General features: G+C 38.6%; 1 protein-coding gene across 1 annotated transcript in view; it reads left to right on the top strand.

The window, feature by feature from the left end:
• QSER1 (glutamine and serine rich 1) overlaps nt 1-9,366 on the top strand; it is a 41,351-nt gene extending 31,985 nt beyond the window's left edge. Inside the window, exons 9-13 of the mRNA XM_058026287.1 lie at nt 996-1,133; nt 2,478-2,575; nt 6,257-6,409; nt 7,523-7,618; nt 8,189-9,366. Coding sequence (XP_057882270.1) covers nt 996-1,133; nt 2,478-2,575; nt 6,257-6,409; nt 7,523-7,618; nt 8,189-8,329 — 626 coding nt within the window. The 3' untranslated portion in view covers nt 8,330-9,366. The remainder of the gene's footprint in view (nt 1-995; nt 1,134-2,477; nt 2,576-6,256; nt 6,410-7,522; nt 7,619-8,188) is intronic.
• Nucleotides 9,367-22,432: the final 13,066 nt, after the last annotated feature.

The raw sequence follows: 22,432 nt of genomic DNA, 5'->3' as shown, positions 1-22,432 counted from the left end.
CTCAAGTAACCTGGTGTGATTATGGTCATCCCTGAGGGAGTTGAATAGCCTTGCTGGCTGAATCACTGCAAAACCCTGGTGTCAGACATAGAGCCTATAAAAAGCTGCAGAATGCTTCATAGTTCTGATGTGCGTGTTAAAATAATTGCTGTCTATGAAAAAATAAAAGCTTCCTCAGAGTAAGCATAAGTATGCCTGTATCTCTTCACCTTTTTTTTTTACCTTTTTTTTTTACCTTTTTTTTTACCTTTTTTTTTTACCTTTTTTTTTTACCTTTTTTTTTACCTTTTTTTTTTACCTTTTTTTTTACCTTTTTTTTTTACCTTTTTTTTTTACCTTTTTTTTTTACCTTTTTTTTACCTTTTTTTTACCTTTTTTTTTTACCTTTTTTTTTACCTTTTTTTTTTACCTTTTTTTTTTACCTTTTTTTTTTTTACCTTTTTTTTTTACCTTTTTTTTTTTACCTTTTTTTTTTACCTTTTTTTTTTACCTTTTTTTAACCTTTTTTTACCTTTTTTTTACCTTTTTTGTGAGTTTAAAATTAGGTGTGATTGATTCAATGGTATGCAGGCTCCTAGATGACATTAGTACTCAGAAATTCTTTTTCCCGTTGGATGACTTCAAATTTTGCAATTTTGGGAGGTCCTTGCCTTGAGGTGAAAGTTAGGGCACTTAGGGTACTTCACTTGACTGAAGTTATAAATTTTCCTGTTTCTGTGAACTTTCATCTACACTAATAGGAAAATGTTTTAATTCCTTAAAATATAATCTAAATACTGATAGTTAAAAATGGAACCATTTGTGCCATATTTTGTGTCTGCCCCTGTTTTTGACTTGTAACTAGTTTATTGCAGTAGAATGCACTGAATTTTCATCTCTTGGGATACCAGTAGGGGTCACTTTTGTTTTAAGAGAGATACCTTCAGTTTTGAAAAACACAAGTGTTTTTAGGATATCGAAGGGGAAAAACTCATTCTATGCTGTTGACTTTTCAGAGGTTGTACCTCCAGCTCCACTTGTTACTCGTTTTTTGAATACAAGAGCTATGAAAGAGACTTTCAAGAGCTACATGGAGTTGCTTGTGAGCATTGCCTTGGATCCAGACACAATGCAAGCCTTGGAAAAGAGCAATGGTACAGTATGTTTAACACTTGTGTGTTCTTACTAGATTTTAAGGTTATTAATCAGTAAAGTAAGTGTTCTTTTTAAAAACACCATTTTTGTTCTTTTAAAAACAAACGTAACAAAATTCGAGTTACACAACCTCAGCTGAAGAATCTGCACGTTATGTGTGTATATATATTTTTGCATTATCTCTTTGAACAGTCAAAGTAACTTGGAAATATTGTTTTATCTTCTTTGCTGCATTAGAACTTTGCTGTGAATGTCAGAATTGAGCTATTTGTTCCTGCAGTTACTGTACTTCAAACCTTAGCAAAGATTTATTTAAATTTAGAGTTTCAAGTCTGTTTGCTTTCTTATGAAGAAATAGGCATATAACTATAAGTAGATATGATTCCTTCTACTATTAAAAATTCAGCTTTTTAAACTCTGAAATCTTGAAATCCTGATCAAAGAAAATGATATTAATGCACACTTTTTCTTTGAAGACAAAATATTTAGATTTGCTTATCTTAGTAGATTCCAGGGTACAAGTCAAAACTCCTATTTCTCAAAATTTAGTAAAACACATTCAAAGATAAAGGTTCCAAAAGATAAATCCTTTCATGTATTTAGTTGCCAGCTGTTGTTTTGTACTATATTCTGTTTGACTGTGTTTTAAAAAATCTTTTCTAGCCTCTCCTCTCCTGCCTCTCCTGATTTGAATGTGCATCAGTGCACCCTTATCTCAAGATTTCAGACCCATGCATTATGTCAGTAGTCCCACTAAAATCAAAGTAATTGAGTTTATTTATAAAATGCTCCATACTGAGCTGTAAATTTTCATTCCTGGCCACATGCCTATGTTCAGCTGTATATTGTTCAATTCACAGTGGTTTATCAGATAACTTTTAGCAGTAAGCACTTCCCTCAAATTTTTTTTTTTTTATTATAAATGCCAGCAGGACCATTTTTTGTAAAATGGAATACCAAATGTCAAAACCACCTACTTGTCTTCATAAAACGGCCAGCTGTATTGCACAGAGGAGGATTATCTAGGAATTGGTGTAAAATTGTCTCTAATATTTCTACTCTGTATTGCTCTATCTGAATTTATCCTTGCAGCAAAGGAAACTCCAAGAAGGAGCAGGATTGCACTCAGCAATTAAACTTCATACTATCAACACCATCTTAGTGGGCTGATCAAAAAGAAAAAAGATTTTTCTCTCACATTTGAAATTAGATTATGTGGCAATTGCTTTATTTTTTACTCTCCACATTGTATGTTAATGGGTCAAAGTTTAGAATTAATATGAATCTCATTATTGTGCATCTCTTAATAATCAGCTACTGTGGGTTTTTGATGTGTCTTTTAGATGAACTGCTTTTGCCTCACATGAGAAAGATTGATGGAATGCTGAATGACAACAGGAAAAGGCTGCTGTCCAAATTGCGCTTGGATCACGCTTTCAAGGTACTCTCTTTCAAATTCTAGGCTTTTAAAAGTGGTGGTTTGGGTAAATCAGTGAATTCATACCATGCAGGAACAGCTTAAAACTCATTTGGAACAGCAGTTATAAATTTAGTGCTTGTATGTGGCATTTGGAGAACATTTTGGGATGGAGAAGTTCATACTTCTCCAAAGGTGAAGTTCTAGTTTTGCTCCCCATGCTTTCTGCTTTGTTCTCAAGCATTTTTTTCCATTAAGGTTTTCCAGTTTGCCAAACAAAATCTGTTTCCTGTCCTTCTAGAGCTTTTGGTTAAGTGATTGTATTGCCTAAAAATAAACTTTTACGTGAAATAGCTATGCTGTGGAGCAGATGTCTGAACCTCTTTGAAGTAGAGAACATGATCAGAGGAGTTTAAAACCAGGACAGAGGGATGCAAGAACAACTCATTTGTGTGCTCTTTCATGTATCTTCAGCATGGAAGGTTGAGAAAAGTGTGGATAACAAGCCCATATTACAGCAGCTTTGGCGTGGTAATAAAAAATCAGGTCTGGATGTGGCCAGGGAAGAGAGAAGCCGTACCATCTCAGTAGAGAGAAGGTAAACAGGAGGATAATCTCTGTGCTTCCCACTGTTCCCACCCACCCTCCAAGCAGCAATGCAGAGCTTGCAAGTGCAGCAAGGTGATTTTCACTCGTGTAGGTTAGAAAAGATCAATTCCAGCTGTTAAACCAGCACTGCCAAGCCCACCACTAAACCCTGCCCCAAAGTGCCACCGCATCTGCTGCACGTGTTTCAGAGCCCTCCAGGGATGGGGACTCCACCACTTCCCTGGGCAGCCTGTTCTGGTACTTCATAACCTTCCTGGTGAGGAAGTTTTTGTAATATCCACTCTAAATATCCCATTTACTCTTGTCCTGCTGCTTGGGAATAAAACATCCTTTTGTCAGTGTCTGTAATCAGACTGATGATTTGTTCTTGTAACAGCTCTGAGGCCAACAACAGTAAAGCAGGCCTGGCTATGAACACCACCACCAAACTTGTTCTTTGCCTGATTTTCCCTGTCCCCCTTTCCTCTGAACTGTCCCACAGCACAGAGACACTTGGAGAGTGAGTGCTGTTCTTTGTACTGCTGTGAGCTCATATCTGACAACTAGGTGAGGAGGGAGATAATAACAGACTTGAAAGTTCTGCTCTTTTCCATCATGAAACCTTTTCCCCCATTCCATGTCTGGTAAATTCTGTGGGACATAAGGGGGCTTTGTTTCAGGGAGGAGACCACCATCAACCAGAGAAACAGCTACAATTCACATGATTCTTGAACTTTTTTAATGTTAGTTATGGTGTTTTCCCAGCAGCTGAACGATTTGTACCTCCTTGAACAGAATTACTTGTGGTTTCTTCCTTACAGTAAAAAGGCCTGGCGAGGGCTGTGTCATTTCAAATGCACAGAGCCTCAAAGAGGTGGCATGTATTAACCCTCCATTTCTTGGGGTTTTTTGGTCATGGTAAGAATTTAGTGTTAATAGTTATTAATATAGATACCTCTTTTTGACCTGCCTGTGCAGAGAAGATACAAATTTGTAGAATTTCAGTTACATGCACAGTACACAAAAAGTGAGAGGTAGTCACACTTGATTTTTTTCCCAGTTTAAGGGGGAAAAGCTACTATAATTCTATGTAATACCAACATGAATTCCGACATGTAATTAAGCTGGAGTTCATAGTGAATACAATAGCTTTGCTTTGTGTTCACTTAGCAGCAGATTATGTATCTCTGAAGTTAACTTCAGACTGTATTCCATCCTATCATCTGCAAGATGTTAATGGAGTTCATGGATGTCAGGAAAGGATCTGCTTGTGATGTCATCTGCAAGACAGAAAACCTTTTCTGTTTTTCATCTGATGTGACAATGCCAACTGGTGCCATCCTTGGGTCGATGTCTTGGATAAAAATGAAATGCCTACTTGTCATCATAAGTGCTTGTGTTGGTTAGGAAAATGTGTTTGATGCTCTTTAAGATACAGAAGGTTTCTGTTCCACCTTTAATGAAATAATCAGTTCAGATATCGGAGTTGAGTGAGACACTGAAGAAAGCAATAGGTTGAAAGTATAATTTGTCATTCACTGATACCATTCAGTTTGAATGTTTTTACTGGTTTGCATTGATAGGCAAGGATGAATTCAATACTGGATACAGTTAATATGGAATATGTTAGCACTGTATTACAAACCAAAGCAGACACTGAAGTTAGCAGTCAGTTGTTTGGTAGTTTTGCCTGTAACATTTTTGTAGTTCTGACAGTTCATTGCATCATTTGGGTAATAGTTGTCACAAACAAAATTATGAAATATTATTGTTGCTTTAGTTGAAGATCAGTAAGTGAAGCATCTCAGCTGAAATGTGTAAACTTCATTTGAAAATAATGAGGTGGCATTTGGGGAACATTTTGGGATGATCATCCAAAAGATGCAGTAATCACTAGTATTTACTTCTTCATTCCAGTTCACTTTTGTCTGGTGTAAGTCAGTGGTGTGGCCACAGAACTGTTCTGGTTCTTAGGAATTCTCCAGAAGGGGCCAGAGCCCCTTGACACTCCAAATCAGCCTTGAGGAAGGCTATTTTAGTGGATCGCAAAACTAAATAATTCAAACCTGTGTAAGTTGTTCCACTTTGGAAGTACTGCAAGGAAGACTGGATATGCACAGATTGGCTGGTCAAGGTTCCTGCTACCACTGTGCAGCTGTTTACTGAGAGGTTTGCTTAATAAAGTAAAAAATGGCTGATATAGATAAAGAGCTAATAAATTATAGGCAGGGGAGGTTGTTGTAGTCAGGTACTGTTTATTAAAAGAAAATATAAAAATGGAGTCAACTTCATATTTTAACCCAATAGTCCCAGTAAGGTCCTTAAGCTGCAGTGATTCATTTTTCCATATGTGTAGTTTTCTGCCTCATGGTGGAGTGTAATACAAAGATGTATGTTTATTTAATGTGAAACATATTGTTCAGGGCCAGATTATGTAGCATAGCAGGACTATTTCAAAGCAGCTGCTAACATAATGCTGTATTTGTTCAACAAAATTGGATTCAAATTTACTCATGCAAATAATATAGAATTGAAGCTGACAGAAATGCAGTTCACGCTCATAAGTTAAAATGTCTTCAACTTGTACTTTTTTGAACGAGCCTTCTACTTCACTGTGCAAACCATTTCTGCGTTACAGATCTGATGATATGCAATTAGTTTGTAATTTGCAAAATCTGGAACAAAACCTATGAAGATATTTAGGCATCCTATCCCCACGTGCCTGACTATGCATGAAATACTTAGAGATCTTCAAGTAACTTAGCCTTAGGAATTCTTGTGTAGAAATGGAATGGAAAGCAATTTAGAAGTTAAAAATTGCCCTGTGGAGCTTTTTTCCCTCCTCTCTTTCTAGTGAGAGAATCACAGATGTTAATCTGATGTACAGTGAAAGGATCTGCTGGTCTTGAAAAATTACAGTAGTCAGGAGCAGGTGGTCATGCTTTCCAAACCAGATTTGGTTGTATAATCTGATAAAGACTTTATCAGGTCTTTGTGGAAGAATAAATTTTTTCCTAATAGGCTGCACTCTAATCTTTTCAAAGAAGGCCAATTTATCACCAATGTGGCCATTCTTGATTTTTTCCTAATCCTTTGTCTTTCTGTGCTCTGTTGAAGAACGCTTTGGAAAACTTTCCTGAACTGACAGTGGTCACTCGGGATTCCAAGACAAAGTGTGGAGGGACATCTGTGTCCAAGATAAAAATGAATGGTAAAGCTTACAACAAGAAAACACTGAGGGCTTCTAAATCAACCACTAAATCAGCACAGGTGAGTGCTCACAGAGTTTGTTGCTGCCACCATTTGACTTGTGCTGTGATAACCATGTTTATATAAAACACTGCTTCACGTGTTAGCTGCTTTGTTTGGTTGATCAAAATGTAAAATCTTTGAGAGAGGTACTTTTTCTGTAGCAAGGGAATGTTAAAAACCAACATTTAAGGAAGTACATTAAATCATTATTATAACTCATATGTGAAAGATGGTTTGTCAGCTTCCTGGGCTGTTGCTGGAGCAGCAACAATTTGCCTTCACCATTGCTGCTGTAGATCATAATAATAAATCATATTATAATAGTAACATATATAATAATCATAATAATAGCTTCTTACACTTGCTGCAAAGTAAATGACACAATGACTTCTAGATCAAAAATTTAGTAAAAATAGTGTTAACCCTGTAAAATTTGAGATCAGATAACACTTCTTAAAAATTGAGCTCTATCTTGTTCCAGTCCTCATTTTCCATGGTGGAATGAAGCTGTGTGTCTTAAATTAAAAAAAAAAAAAAAAAAAAAAAAAAAACAAACAAAAAAAAATCAGAAAAACAACATGGAAAAAATTTGAGAAGCACATATTGTTTATTTCCATAGAATTCCTGGGGAACACTCTAACTAGATTTGGCTTTCTTAGCTTCATCTCCCTGCAGTAAATAGTGGCTTGACAAATGACCTGTACATATAGCTCACACTCATATTTCTGGCCAAATTAACCTAATTTTTAGGTAAGCACAAATCAGCTTTCTCAAGCACAAAGTCTATGTCTTTTGCAATGATAGCCATCAATCTGGTAGAATAATGGTTAAACTTTGGTAGTTCTTGGAGTACTTCTTGAGAAGGGTGTGTCTTACCCATTTTGAGTTTGCAGTGCATTCAGGATGACTGAAAGCATTCTCACATCTGGTTTTGATAAAACAACATGGGAAGTGGAGATAGGAGATAATTAAGATATAAAGGGAATCAGTTTGCCAGGTATGTCACAATCATTATTTGAATGAAGCACTCAATTTCTGAATTGCTGAAAAAAATTGTTTACAGAAGAAAATATCTGTCATGTCTCCTGGTAAATAACATGAATTTGCCTAAAATAATTGTTCTTTTTGCAGGAGTTTACAGTAGATCCAGAAAAAATACAGTTGTATTCTTTGTATCACTCACTCCATCATTACAAATATCACATATATCTAACATGTAAAGAAGAGGTAGGTATTGCTCTCATTCTTTGCATTCACTGAGGGAATTGAGTCCAACTTGAGAGGTTGTTCTGTCATTCTTGGTAAATGAGAAAACAACTATTTTGTTCTCTCCTATTTTAATTATTTTTTTATGGCAAGCAAAGGCTTCACTGACCACATGGGTTGCCCCTAATGGGAGCTGCTGCTTAGAACATTCAGATGTGAGGCTTGCAAGGTTTGTGGGATTCCCTGAAGTGTTCTTCAGTGTTATCCAAAATAAACAAAACAAATATTGACAGTGTATTTAACTCCTTGGATCTAAAAGGGATTTTTTGGTCTTAGAATGCTGTGCCTTTATTTCTTCTGCAAATCCTTGCTGGAAATATTTCAGGTAGCAGAAGTACAAGAGTTGAGCTCTGTCTTAGTTGTTAAGAAATGCATTTTGGGGGGCATTACCCTTGTTTTTAAAACTCAAAGATTTTCTGGCAGAGAAGGTTTATATTTAACTGCAGAATTTTATAAAAATGAAAATTCTCCAATTCTGGCAGCCTAATGTGTGTGTACATCTCTCTCCCCCTCCTTATCTTTTTTGAATAGATTTCTTCTGTTCAGAAGACGAGTGCAGATCTAGGCCAGGAGGAGATCGTGCAGCTGTGCATGAAAAACATAAAATGGGTGGAGGATCTTTTTGAAAAGTTTGGTGAACTCTTGAATCGTGTCCAGCAGAAATGCTCCTAACAGAAATGTGTCCCAAATCCCACATTTTTCTATGGCACTAACCTGATGGAACAGAAAGCTCAGAGAGAGGCTCTGATTTCTTTCACAATGCCAGACTGCATTCTTGTTCGTAGCCATTTTTATTTCTCTTTATGGAACTCTGTGCCTTGGCTCGTGCTAAGGAAAAGTGATGCTGCCAAGGAAATCAGTCCTTTGGAGATGGAACTAAACATAAACCTAACCACATTTTTAACCTGAAGAGTTATTTTCGATTTTGTAAACTATTGGATAACTTAGTTTTATTTTCAGAAATGTTTTTGACAAGTGATGAAGCATGCACTACATATACTTTTTTTTCTTTTTTATTGCTCAACAGATAACAACACTTAAAATACTACAGATTTTTCCATCCCTGACTAAGTGAGAGAAAAATCAGCGTTGGGGCGAACTAATTTATACATGTCTGGCCACCAAATTTAGAGTTTTGTACATTTTGTGAACAGAGCTGGAGTGACATCAGTTTCTGCATACGTATATTGCCATCATAAAATCCAGAAATTTCATTATGCTTTATGGACTCCTTTTACTATTGTCATGTTTGGGAGACCAAACATGGAGTTGGTGCAATCCTATGACTGCTTTTGTGTCAAATTATATTGTAATGAAAGACAATGACCTTAACTATTTTCCCTGTTTTGAAGAAAAAAATATTTTCCTTTATACTGTGGTTTTTTTTTTCTTTTGGAAAAAAAAAAATCAATTGTACATTTTATCTCACTAATAGTTGTATTTTTCACAGAGGAAATATTGTGGTTAAAATTGTTACATGTATCTTTGTAATACACTTCCCATTGTTTTCAGTAAATCCTATTCATTTATATGTTGATTTTATATTGTAAACTATGTATCTCGAGGTAACCCTTTTGTTTATACAGGTTTGCTTCAGTGTTAACCAGAATAATGCATAATGCATACTAGACTAGTTTTGCTTTAAGTGTAGTTGTGTTAGACACTGCAATTATTTCCTGGTATGTGAAAATAAATTTCTTACTGAACTAGCACTTGATTAACTGAGAGTTTAAATGAAGAGCTACTACACTTTATCTTGGTCAACAAAGATTGTTGATTGAAAATAGACTATATGCAGTGTTAAACACAGCTTACATAATTGTTTGTAGAACTGGCAGTTGCAGAGCTGTTCTCTTTTTGGTGCCTTTCAAGTCTTCAGACATCTTTGTAGCTTTTCTCCCCCCTCCAGGTTGTTAACACTTGGTAGTGCCACTAGTCACACTCAGACAATGAATGTAATGGGCTCTGATCAGGAGAACATTTTCTTTGAATTTGCCAATAGAATGCCTTACTGAGTCATTCAGAATGGAGATGTACTCTACTGGCATCCTAAAAAAAAGTCATGGTGGTCTTTTTTCAGAAACTGTCAAAAAACCCCTTCATTCCTTTATCCTTTTACTGCCACTTAGTGCCTTAATTTCAGCCAAGAGAGCAGGGTTCACTATTCATTGGCCAAATGAAGTAATGTTCATTGCCATGTGACCTTTCCCCCATGTTTTGATCCTATTTAGTTGTTAAATATTCATTAGACTGTAGAACTATAAAGAGTTTAATGAATAGATGTGAAAATGAAATTATTTGATCTTGGGTAAGCAAATAGAGGTTTGAATATTAAAGTATGTACAGAATTTTAGCTGGTTAGATTTAGAACCTTGTAGGATGTTTACCGTATTTCCAAAGCTTTTCATCTTTACAAAGCAATAATTCTCCTTTACAATTTGTGTGCAGACTGCTATGAACAGAAATGGGTACGTGCCCTTGCCTTTTTTCAAGCCCCTTCCTGGTGGTTTTGCTTTAAAAAGGGAGGTCACTGTCGTGTTAATGACACATTGTGCTACTGCTGTGTCTGCAGTTATCAAGGAGAGGAGGTGGGTTTGGGGTTAGGCAGAATGTGCAGATGGTTAGAGCAATCATGGAGCTAATTAATTCCCACGGTGCAGAGAGGGGTAGCTGTGGGATTAAGGAATTTCTGTAGTTTCAGTCCTGTGAGTTTAGAGATTGAAACCCAACCAGCAGAGTTAGCAGCCTTGGCAGCAATCAGACAAAATTATTTTAATGTAAATGTGCACACTGGAGTAGAAACGTGCCTGGTACGCTCCTCAATCACCAGTGGGCATTCCCAAATTTCCATCCCTTACTGGGATGGCTGGCAATGCCTGCAGGTTGATGACAGGGAGTTACTTGCCCAGGCAGAGTTCTGTGGTCACGTTACAGTTTGGAAATTCCTAGTCTGTGGTTTTAAAAATCATGAGGACTGAGGGAAGAATGGAATCAGCTCCTTGATGGTGTAGTAAAGAGCTGGTCAGGCTTTGTCTCTCTCACACCCCTTCCTAATGCAGCAGAGAGTTGAGAGGGTTCTCTGTGCTTTCTAGAAGATTACCACTACTGTGTACTTACTCTGGATTTTCTAATCTAGAAGTAGCTTTAGAAAGCTGCTTTCAGTCCTTAGAAGCTAAAAAAAAAAATAAATGAGAGGCTTTTGGAGTAGCTTGTCCCTGTTTAAAAAGGAAGTAATTTTAGCAACAACCATTTAAAATAAAAGGGAGGTGGGGGGCCAGGATGCTCTGCACTGCCATAGAAAGTGACCTGGCTTATTTTTGGCTGTTTTGTTCCCAAGGCCAGTTAAACAAGCACTGTGCCTGTAGAAGACAGGAAAAACTTGTCTTGAATAAAATTAACTGCCCCAGACTATTAAAGATTAATATAATGGAGCTTCCATCTTTGTCTTGGGGTGCAGAAATGGTGGCTAGATTGTTAATTTACCAAACCAGAATAAGTAAAACCAGAAACTCTTGAGTGTGTTGAAGGGTCATAAATCAAAGCAAAGCTTTGTTAGTAGGATTGAACAGGTTTTTTTATACTGAAGCAAACTTAATGAAAAAGTCAATGTACAAATTACTTTTTTTTGCACAAATCCTTTGTTTTGTTGCATTTTAGATAATGAAGTCTGCACCCACACCTCAGATTTTTTCCCCTTGGAGTAACAGTGAGGTCTTCATCCCTTAATATGACAGTGGAAATTGAGCAACTGATTTGACTGCAAGAGAAGATGCACTGGGAAGGAACAAAGCCCTCCTTAGACTATGAATCAGCAGAACAGGAATGAAACAAATTGCATAATCAGTTATTTGGCTTTTAATTCCTCTATTCTATCCTTTAGTGTGGCATCCCAATTTACACTGGGTTTGGTTTTATTCAAATACAGCATTGCCCTTAAAGGCAGGTTTGCTTTGAGATGCTACTCCCAAAGTTTTGCTAGCAAAAAATCAGACACAAATTGGATTGAGAAATTATTTCTGAAAACAGCTAAGGACTTTAGGGTCTTGGAGGTTCTGTGGCATGTAATGTATTCATATATTGTCAAAATGAAATACTGCTTTTTAGAAAGTCAGATCTTACAGGCTGTCTTCCAAGTAAATGATTCCCATAGGAAATATATTTTAAATATTATTTAAATATTTACTACTATTTAAAACAATTTTAAAGCAGGAAAGCTAATACTATGGTCACAAAATGTCAGTGTGTCACCAACCATTTCTTATTTTGTTGCCAGCACTTGACATTTGGTCTCTCTTTACCCTATTATGAACCTGTGCATTCCACAGTGCACATTCTGCCATATTTTATTATTTAAGCTAATATTAACATGTCATTGGTAATAAATGCATGTTTTTCTGCATATCTGTTCTACGTATGGCAAAAATGAAGCTAGGGCTAATTAAGAGACACTATGCATTCTTAGTCCAGATTTTCAGGTGGTCCATAATACAATGTATGGAAATGTGAAAAAGGACAGTTTTGTACCATTCATGATGTTATTAACTAAACCCATTAAAGTGAAAACACTTTTTAAACAAAAACCTTATAATGCTTAGTCATTTGTTATTAAACCACAAGTCTTGAAAAGTCAAGATTGTTGGAAACAAATTGGCAATTTGGAATTTTTCCTATATTTTCTGCTTGCAACATGAAGAAATACAATTCTACGGTTGGGTTTGGTTGTTTTGGTTTTTTTCCATTATGTTGACTGAAGTGAGCATGTCTGGTTGATCTGGATTTTTTAATTCTGGGTTCTGAATTAATTCTTAATTCTGAATGAATTTGTACAATACATCTGCTAGGTCTTCCACTGCTGTGGTGAGTGAGGAGCCTCACTGTTGGGGCAAGAGAGAATCTGCTGCTGTGATTCAGGTGGGGTTTACCTGAACTTCACTCTTCTCATTTGTTCTCTTTCTTGCTGGATTAGGATGTCATCTCTGTGTGCCTTAGAAGAAAAGGTGCTCACAGAGTTGTGGGATTTTTGCCCGCAGCCACAAGGAATTACCCTGGATATTCTTAGCACTGCTTTTCCCTCACACAGAGGGCTGAACCCCCATCCCACGCTGTGGATATTGGCCATAAGATCCACAGCAGCCCTTCTCTGGGCAGCTTGTTTGCAGAAAAAGGAGCTTCTGGAGGCTGGAATATTTATTTTTTTTTTCATGGCTCTCTGTATAAGCTTCTTCCCAAACCAAGATGAATATAAAATGAGTCATTTTCCCATGAAATTGATTGTTGTTTTCTCCAAAAAATACTTTGGGAAGCAGGTAGGCAGAGAATGTCCGGCTGCAATCCTGAAGATTTTAATGCTGTGTTTCTGATACGGCTTTTAATTTCTGAAGATTATTTTTTTTTTTTCAAAAAGAATAAGGAAGAAGCTGAATGCACACAGCTTTTTAAGAAAGGAAAGCAGCTCCTACTATCAGCAGTTTGTGGGTAAGTATCTTAGGCAATCAAAATTACGTGCTCTGCATTAGCTATATGCCTTTTCCATAGATAACCTAACAAATCTGTTTCGTTTCTAGAAACTGAAGAAGAGAAAACCATATTAAAATTCTTTTCATTTGATTTCTTAAAAGAATACAGGACAAATACAGAGAACAAGCTTTTTATAAAGGAGCAAAATAAACGGTGAGTCAGGGAAAACAGCAACAAACATTTCAGGGCTGTATTCTCTCATTTGTCCTGAGTATGTCTTGGGTTCTTGCTTTTAAAAGTTCCACTGGGCATTTTCTTTTCTTTGTGTGTGCTTAATTTTGGTTGGTTTTGTTTGGGTTTTTTTAGCTACCTGATGCCTAAAGGGTAGAGGGAAGCAGCAGAGCCCATGAGCAGGACTGAAGGAGCAGCTAAGGTCCTTCATTTTACTTTTTATGAATAAATGAGGTTTTTATTTACATGTGTTGTTTGAAATTGTAAACTATATAATTGGGAATACATGTAGCCTTCTCAAACTCCCAGAACATGTGATTGAAAGATCTTTTAAGTAAAATTATGTTGGCTTGCATCATCCTTTCCTTTCTAACTCTGCTGGCTGCTAGAGTGATTTGTCTGTGCATTATTTATGTATCAGATATTGTTGCTGTGGCAACAGAAGGTAAGTGATATGATAATTGAATAAAAGCTGGAGCATCAATGTTTTATTATGTGTTTAGGTCAAATGGGCATCTTGCTCAAAGCTCTGGGAGAATGAGGATTTAGAGCTCTTCCCTAAGTAAAGTAGCTTTGGTGGCTGCTGAAACCTCCCAGATTTTTGTTGTTGGTCAGAATGCAGAAATTGCTGTCCCTACAGCTTTCCTAGCAAACAACAGTAAGGGAACACTTACTTGTTTCAGTGCAGCCTCCAGCAACTTTGTTTAGAGGTAATTTGACCACAGCCAATGGACTTTGCACTGAAGGAGTTGAAGAGAGTGCTCACAGGTTCTGTGAGAATCCAAGTATTGCAATTCTGGGACCAGCTGCCTTAAATAAACCCCACAAACCAGGTAAAAGGAATGCTCAGCCAGGGACTGTCACTTTCTCTTTGACGTGAACTGTACAAGTTCCCTTTGAGTTTAGTGGGGTAATAAAATTCTGCAGGATTCTTCTCGGGACATTTTCCTATCCTAAACCATGGGCCTGGCAAATATGGCATAATTGAGTTAGGTGGCCTCAGCACATTGTACAGTAATATAAAATGTAAATTATAGATTCCTGCTTCTAACAGAAACAATAAGCCTGATTCTCTGCCCCAGAGCGTATAGGATATGCAGCTGTTTTCTAAGAAAATCAAAACAAAGGGTCAAAATCAGGAATTCACTTTTGCTCAGCAAATCCATTTAGAGTTCTCACTTTTCTCCCCCCTCACCCACTAGCTCCTGCTATCCCATTAAGCTGGTGCCACTAGTGAGTGCTTGTGGGATTATGCCCTTTTCTGACCCAGACATGGGGCAACTGAGAGCTGTTTTAAAAACTTTCATTCAATTTTCAGTCTCATGTGAAGGGTGAAACAATACAAATGTTATAATTCACACCATCACAATCAGAAATGAACTATTTCCTAATTAAAATACATCATAAGTGTTTCTTTACGTATCAACTTTTACTACAACATGCTATAAATACCTTAAAATCAATCATCTAAAATTATCCCTCCTAAGTCCCACTACATCTTTTATAGTTCTATTTCTCTAAAATATCTAATCTTATTTATAAAACCCTTCTTTAAAACTTGTTTCTGGTTCCATTTCTCTCTCAACAATGTCTATTCTATTCTATAACGTTTCTAAGTCAACATTTTTTATCTCAAACTTTACATACAGTACATACTATGTAAACCTTCTGTCAAACTTTAAGGAATTCTCTACAATTTCTTACGAGTGCTCACTGGGGAGGAGGAACATGGAACTTGTCCCACAGTGAAGTTAACACCTGTATTTATTTTGGTTTAGAGCAAATTTTGGAGAGAACTTTTTAAAGGTTTTTTTTTAAAGAAAGTAGATTTAATTGGCTTTTCTCACCAACTAGTCTGGGAGAAAATACTTGGAGAAAAGTGGAAAAAACCTGTTTATTAAATAATAAAATTTAAACAATAGACATAGAAACACAAGAAGTTTCAAGTGTGTTTCCTAGAGGAGCCTGTGGTACAAGAGAGACTCCTCTCTTCTTGATGAACTGAGAATTGATTATCTGAAGAGTGTTGATAGACTGAGAGTTATCTGAGGAGTAGTAACTGAATTGAGAATCCAGTGTTTTGTCTTACTGTGATGTGTTAGAAATTTGGTGGGGGGGAGGAGGAATGTTTTCATTCTGAGTTCTGTGTGTGTTTCTTTTTACATATAGTTGTAAGTTAATAAAGTCTTTTTCCTTTATTCCTAAGTTAAACCCTGCTTTGCTCTATTCCTGGTCACATCTCAGAGCAGACACTAAAGAAAATATATTTTCATGAGAGCATCAATTATTCACAGTGTCTCATTGCACTTCTGGCTGAGCAGCTTTCTGTCCTGCAGAGGACACTGAGCCGTCACTGTTCTGAGAGGAGTCTTTGCATACTAAATAGTTTTCTTTACCAGCCAGGTTCATGGCATGATCAGGGCTATAAAATTGGTTGGGAGAGGTTTGCTGTATAGTGCAAAATTTTTTTTGAACATGAAAAACTTATGAATAATTAAAGAAATACAGATATTTAAATTTTCTAGTTAATATGTGTCATAGTTTGACAATATGGTATCAGTGTAAGCAATATCCTTTTCTTAGAAGTTAGAAATTTGTTACTGATTTTAGTAGGTGTCTTGTAGGTTTTTAAAATGCTGACAGGTGCAAATTCTTAGTTAAAAGACTGCAGCTGAAATTTGCTTTCAATATTAGTAAATTCATGTTCCATGTATACTTTGGACCTAGAATGTTTGGATGATTATATTCTTTGAATTTTCTAGGTCGTTCTAGATGTATTACAAGTAGAAATATTAAGAGAAAACTTATTAACATACATTCCAGGATCTCTTTAATACACAGTAGCCCACACCTGAGACAGAAGTGTAATGTCTTCTTAGGAACTGTAATTCAGACTACAGTGCCAGGACTCATTTAGGGACAGTGAAGTCAGTCTCTGGTCACAGCATCTAATCGTGCTTGAAGTCCCAGGAAACCTCCACTAGAGGGAAAAGTAGGAAAATCCACTTCAGACAAAATCTTTTCTCTTTATTAGGATTGAGAAATGGGGGCTTGTGACCTCACAAGTGTGGTGAGGTTGCTTCATTCCCACTTCCTTGCCCTGAGGCACCTGGAGGATCAGTGTATGCCAGCTACTGTGGCTCCTCCTGGAGCGTGGGAAATGGATTTGTAGAGAGCTCTAGGTCAAGAAAATAGTATTGTCCAAAAAAAGTGACAATACTCTTTTCTTCACCTAGAGATGGGGCAACTGAGATGTGTTTTAAAGACTTCTATTCTATTTTTAGTCTTATGAGTAAAGTGAGACAATACATACAGATGTTGTAAAGTGATTAAAGTGAGACACCATACAGATGTTGTCATTCACGCTATCACAATTAGAAGCTATTTTCTAATTACAATACATTTACAAGTGTTTATATCAGTTTTTTACTACACTGTGCTGTATATGCCTTAAAACTAGTCATCTAAAACAACTCCTTGTGAGTCTTACTACAATACATCTCTTACAGTTCTATTTCTCTGAAGTATCTAGTCTTATTTGTAAAACCATCCTTTGAAACTCTTTTCTAACTCCATTTCTGTCTCAACAACATCTATCCTAATTCCGTAACATTTCTAAGGTCAGAATTTCTTATCTCCAAGTTGACATACAAAAGTGTGAACTTTCTAGAAGCTCTGTACGAGTGCACTCCGTGTTCCAGTGGGGGTCAGTGTGCAGCAGCACGGCTCAGCCTGCCCTGCCCGCCGTGCTCCCGCAGACGCATCGCTATTCTAGCCCGCCACTGCAAGCATGGAGCTCCTGGACAATGCTCCCTTTGTTGCCAGAACCTTCTGTCCTGGCAGCTTGTTCATTGTTCTAGGCCCTTCAGAAAGGCCAGGGTGGAATCCTTACAGATTTCACTTCACTTAGGGTGGAATCCTTACAGATTTCACTTCACCGTGACATTCCAGAGCCACCCTTCAGGAGTGAGTGGTGCCCTCACCCAGGCCAAGTGTGCTCTGTGGTCACTAGATGGAATCATTGTATCCCTCAGAACCTGCGCCTGCCATCTTGGTTTGGAAAGACAGGAGTCTGCTAAAGAAGGCAGGAGCCTCCCCTGAAATGGAGAATGTAAACCCCCCCCACCCCTCCCAATTGCTATAAATTTTAAATTAAGGGGCTCTCAGGTAAAAATATAGGAACAGGAAATAACAGTTCTTTAATAGGGAAGAAAAATAAAAGGATAAAATAAACAATGCAGTACACTAGAACAACACTGCCGGAGTCAGAACCCAACCTGACACCCTGTGGGTCAGGGTGTTGGTGGCAGTCCCATTGGAATTGTGGCTCAGCCCTCCTGCAGTGTCAGGGGCGGTTCTGCTGGAGCAGGGATCCTGTAGAGAAGGATGTATTCTTCCTCTGAAGATCCAGTGGAAGGAGAGGCAGCTGCTGCTCCTCTGGGGAAGCCAGTGGAGAAGCCGTGCTGGTGTCTCAAAAACCTCTGGATTATATCTGGGTAGCAATGCTTGGCTCCTCCCTCTGGGCTCACATCTCCCAGTGGGATGTTATAGTTCTTATCAGCCATGCAGTGACATTCAATAGTCTGTTATCAGCAGGGAGGTGTGAATGTGGTCACTCAGACAGAGAGATAAGGCAAACTGCCCACTTGACAAAAGATAATCTGCCATACAGATGGTAATAGAATACATCTTGCATTGCAATCTGGAACACCTATCCATGCAGGGCGACCACAATGTAGGGAATGATGTGCTCTGACTCCATGGTTCAGAAAGCTCAACAAATGCCATACTATGAGCTATATACTATAGAGCTATAAGTATATAGCTCATAAGTATATAAACTAGAAGTATATAGCTATAAGTTATACTATATTACACTAATGCTAAACAAAATTACATACTAAAGAGATGCTATACTAAAGAATACTAAAGAAAAACCTGTGGCTGTCTCCAAACAGTCACGACACACACATGGATCCAACTGGCCAGTCAGTCCAAACAACCCTCAGCAGAATCCAATTAACAAATCACTTTGGGGAAACACGCTCCATAACACATTCCACATGTGCCAAACAACAGGAGCAGCAAGTAGAGATAACAATTGTTTTCTCTTCTTCTCTGAGCTTCTCACTGCCTTTCCCTAGGAGAAATCCCTGGGAATTTCTCCCTGCTGCTCTCTGTGACAAGAGCTGTGAAACTACGCCATCCTCTTTTGTAATTCCTATGAGGATGGGAAATGGGACCAAGCAGTGAGTTTGTGAGTAACCTACTCTGCATCCTAAGGGAGAGTGTCTGTGCTCTGCAGCCCGTGGAGCTCAGCCCCAAGCAATGCTTCTGCTCTGAGCTGCAAATGGCAGAACCTGTTTGTCAGTACTAAGGGAGATCCCCTGTGCCAGCCCTGTAATCCACCCTCAGATCTGTCCAGCTTGTCAAACAGCCCTTTGCAATCTGCTATTCTGTGTGAATAGCTGTTCACGTTATTGAATTTGAGATTACCAGATGTGAAAATTGCGTATTTTATGATTGGCTTTTTGCAAATATTAAAATGAATATTATATGTGTTGTGTTAGAAAGTAATGCTGTATTAATTAAGTACTGTGTTAAATACAGTTTTAGGTTATAAAAAAATGTTAAAATAGAAACTATGCTATCTAGGATAATTTTTTTAAAGAAAGGACTCGCAGCAAGACAGCAGCCACAGGACACCTGAATCTTTCAGAGAAAAAGAATTTATTGCCCTCTTATCAGAAGAAATTAACTTCTTCCCACCTCGAAGGCACTGTAAAGATTAGGAGGAAGAAGTTGACGATGACCAGACAGAATCCTGTATTTGAATGGAATTTATGCATCCTGTATGAGGTGTATGAATATGCAACAGGTTATTGTTTTTAAGGGTTAACGTGAGTCCTTTTTCAGGCTCGTGCTGCCCAGAAAAAGGTACCTGGATGTCTGTAACTCTTCATCTCTATTGTCTCATATTGTCCTAATTCAAATTGTCCAAATTATTATTACTCTAATTGTATTACTATTTTTATAACCATTTGATTACTATTAAACTTTAAAAATTTTAAAAACAAGAGACTGGCGTTTTTCACGCTAGAGAAGAGTTTTCCCATTTTTATAGGTCCCTTTCATTACTGAAAACCTTTTGCACTGGCCTTTGTATCCTCAGGCATTGAAGTAGAGCAGATTTGACAATGCCCTGATAATTGTATCAATTTCTGTACCAGAAGCTGTTGATTTTCCCTTCCATGAGGATCTCTGTGCGACAGTGAACCAAATGCTGAACTTTAATTTGTCTCGACATTTGTCAATGGAATGGAGCAACATTTTAAGCGTTACTCTTTATAATGTACTCCTTTCATCAACTTCACCACTGTAGTGAATACAGGCATTGTTGATATTTAAGTGGGGAAAAAACAGAAGTGTAACTGTTCTAAATAACTGGAATATTTTTCCGAATTTTTATGGTAATTATTGCTTTGCTTTTTCAGAAACAGAAAACTATTGGCTTCAACAGATCCTGATGACAATGGCAATAAATTTTATGTACATATACATTTAAGCTATGTTGATATACACTTAATCTTTAAAGCTTTATTGTTGAGGGAAGGCATTTGAAATCTAAAGAATAAAGTTTGGTATAGAAGAGAGAGCCTTCTGACGTGGTTGAGATGTAAGAGAGGCATGTGAAATGCAGAGTTCTATGTTAACCATTCAAGAAAGTGGAATCTGAATTCATTTGAAAATAAGAAATTGGATGGTACTGTTCTGCAAAAATCCCTCTTTATTTCCTAGTCAATTTTCAGTGATAAGTCACTGTCTGTTTTGGTGTTTAAAATTTGAATACTAATTGGAACTCTGAACAATTCTGGGTTTTAGAATAGCTTATGTTCCAGCTTTGGTGTCCTTCCATTTTTTTATTTTAAGTTATGAAATTAAAACTTTCTCCTGTGTTTTTTTTCATGAACACAAAACATTTCCCAGTCACTTAACCAAACATTCATCTGTTGCAGATAAAACAGCAGCACCCCTATAGAATAGAACAGCACCCCTATAAAATAGAATATTTTCTATTGATACGCCTCTCATGTTTTTACTTTGTGTAAGGTCTTATATCCAATTAGATCTCCTTTGTTATCTGGAAGAACAGTGCTCAGAATATCTGGAAATTCCAGGTGCTGTCACTTCCCCATCCTGGTTGGCAGCCCAGATTCCAGGTTCATTATGGGAAAAGCTTTTTGCATTTTGCACGCAGGTGTGCATCATTGCTCCCTTTGTGAGCTGCAGGTTTCCATTTTGCCTTCTCTCCCTCCATGATCAGACAAGACCTGAACGTGGCTCTTTATCCTTTACCATCTTTATCCTTGAGCAAACACTTAATTGACATGAGGAAGTTAATCAACAGACATGTCTGAAATTGTGGCTGTTGAATTTAAATACTCTTGTTTCTGCTTTATGCTTCTAATTAAACCCTACAGGTCTTACATGAGACTCAGAAATTCTTGAAAACTGAAGTTTTTAAGTTCTTCAAAACATAACCACTCTCTTGATCCTTTTGTAGCTGGTAGGAGTATTTCTAGATGACCTGGAAATAAATGAAAATAGATTTTTATTCTGCTGTTCCTTGCTATAAAAGTCCTTTGCAACAGTTGAAAATAATTTGACACAACTGTGGCTTTTGTTAGGACTAGGACTTCTGTTAAGAATACATTGGTCTCAAACGATTTTATGAATAAATTAACATAATTTAGTGTCTTTGTAATTGGCATTCTCTTGTGCATCCCGTGTTCAGGTTTATGGAGGTTAATTGGGGGGAATCTGCTGTGGAAGGGGAAACCAGACACAGGGGGTTGTACTTTTATCCTGAGCTCTTTCCACTATGGTCTGAGGAATTCCCCCAGCCAAAACCATCCTGGCTGCATGAGGCTGCACTATTTAGAGTGACTAAATAAATCTATAAACGAATTATTATATTGACAATAATTATGTATATATTAAGTTTAACTGTGCTTTAGGAAAGCATTTTACAATAATATTATTTTAAGAAATAGCAAAAGATGGCATTTCTCAAATCCTGTCTGACCAGCCAGTATCTGCTGCCTGCCCCGTCAAAACTGGGGTGCCAGGGCTGTGCTCACTGCACGAGGAGGAGCTTCCTTGCACCGAAGGTGACAGCGCACTGGCACAGACACTCCAGAGCCCCCCGAGCGCGTTCCTGTTGTGGGAAGACACTTGAAATCTAAAGAATAAAGTTTGGTATAGAAGAGAGAGCCTTCTGACGTGCTTGAGATGTAAGAGAGACATTTGAAATGCCTCGCCGGGGGATTACACCCGATGATCCGCATAGGTCCCTTCCACCCACGCCGCTCACGCCGCGGCCGCTCGGGCGGTGCCGGGCCGGTCTCTGCCCTTCCCGCCCGGTCCCGGGCGCCGCCCCGGGGCGGGGGCGCGGCAGCTCCGCCCCCGCGGGCCCCGAGAGCCGCCTTGGAGCGGCAGATGCGCGGAGCAGCCGGCGCTCGCCATGGCCACGGTGCGGGAGAAGGCGGCGGCTCTGAGCCTCAGCGCGGTCTGCAGCCCCGCCGCCAGGCCCCCGGGTACGGCCCAGCACCGGGGATACCGGGGAGCGGGGCAGGGAATGGGAGCGGGAGCGGCGTGGAGTGGGATGCGGCTCCCGGCGGCGGCGGCTGCTGCGCTCGGCGCCTTTCCCGGCTCCGGGAGGTTCAAAACTTGGCCGCGCTCCGGGAGCCGCTTCCGCGGGGATCCCGTCCCGGCTGTGCACGCTCCGGGCCGGGCGGCAGCGCCGGGACCCGCGGGACCCTGCCCTGCCCGTCCCTTCCCTGCCCTGCCCTGCCGTTCCCTGCCCGCGGAGCTGCCGCCGGAGTCGCTGCCAGGGAGGCTCGGGCAGCTCCGCGGCCCCAGCTCGGTTTAGGAGCAGGTGCCTCGGTGGCGCAGCCTAAGCGGTGACAGGGCGCGCTCGCTGGAAAGCGGTTTTGCCCTTTTTCTTTCCCTGCCTTTGCCCTTTTTCTTTCCCTGCCTTTGTCTTTTTCTTTCCCCACCTTAACTTTGTGGAAAGTTGTTGTCATA

This window comes from Melospiza georgiana, chromosome 6, assembly GCF_028018845.1.
Source record: "Melospiza georgiana isolate bMelGeo1 chromosome 6, bMelGeo1.pri, whole genome shotgun sequence".
NCBI classification, from domain to species: Eukaryota; Metazoa; Chordata; class Aves; order Passeriformes; family Passerellidae; genus Melospiza; species Melospiza georgiana.
The sequence above is the reverse complement of the archived record's forward strand: the minus strand, read 5'-3'. Positions and strand labels throughout refer to the sequence as shown.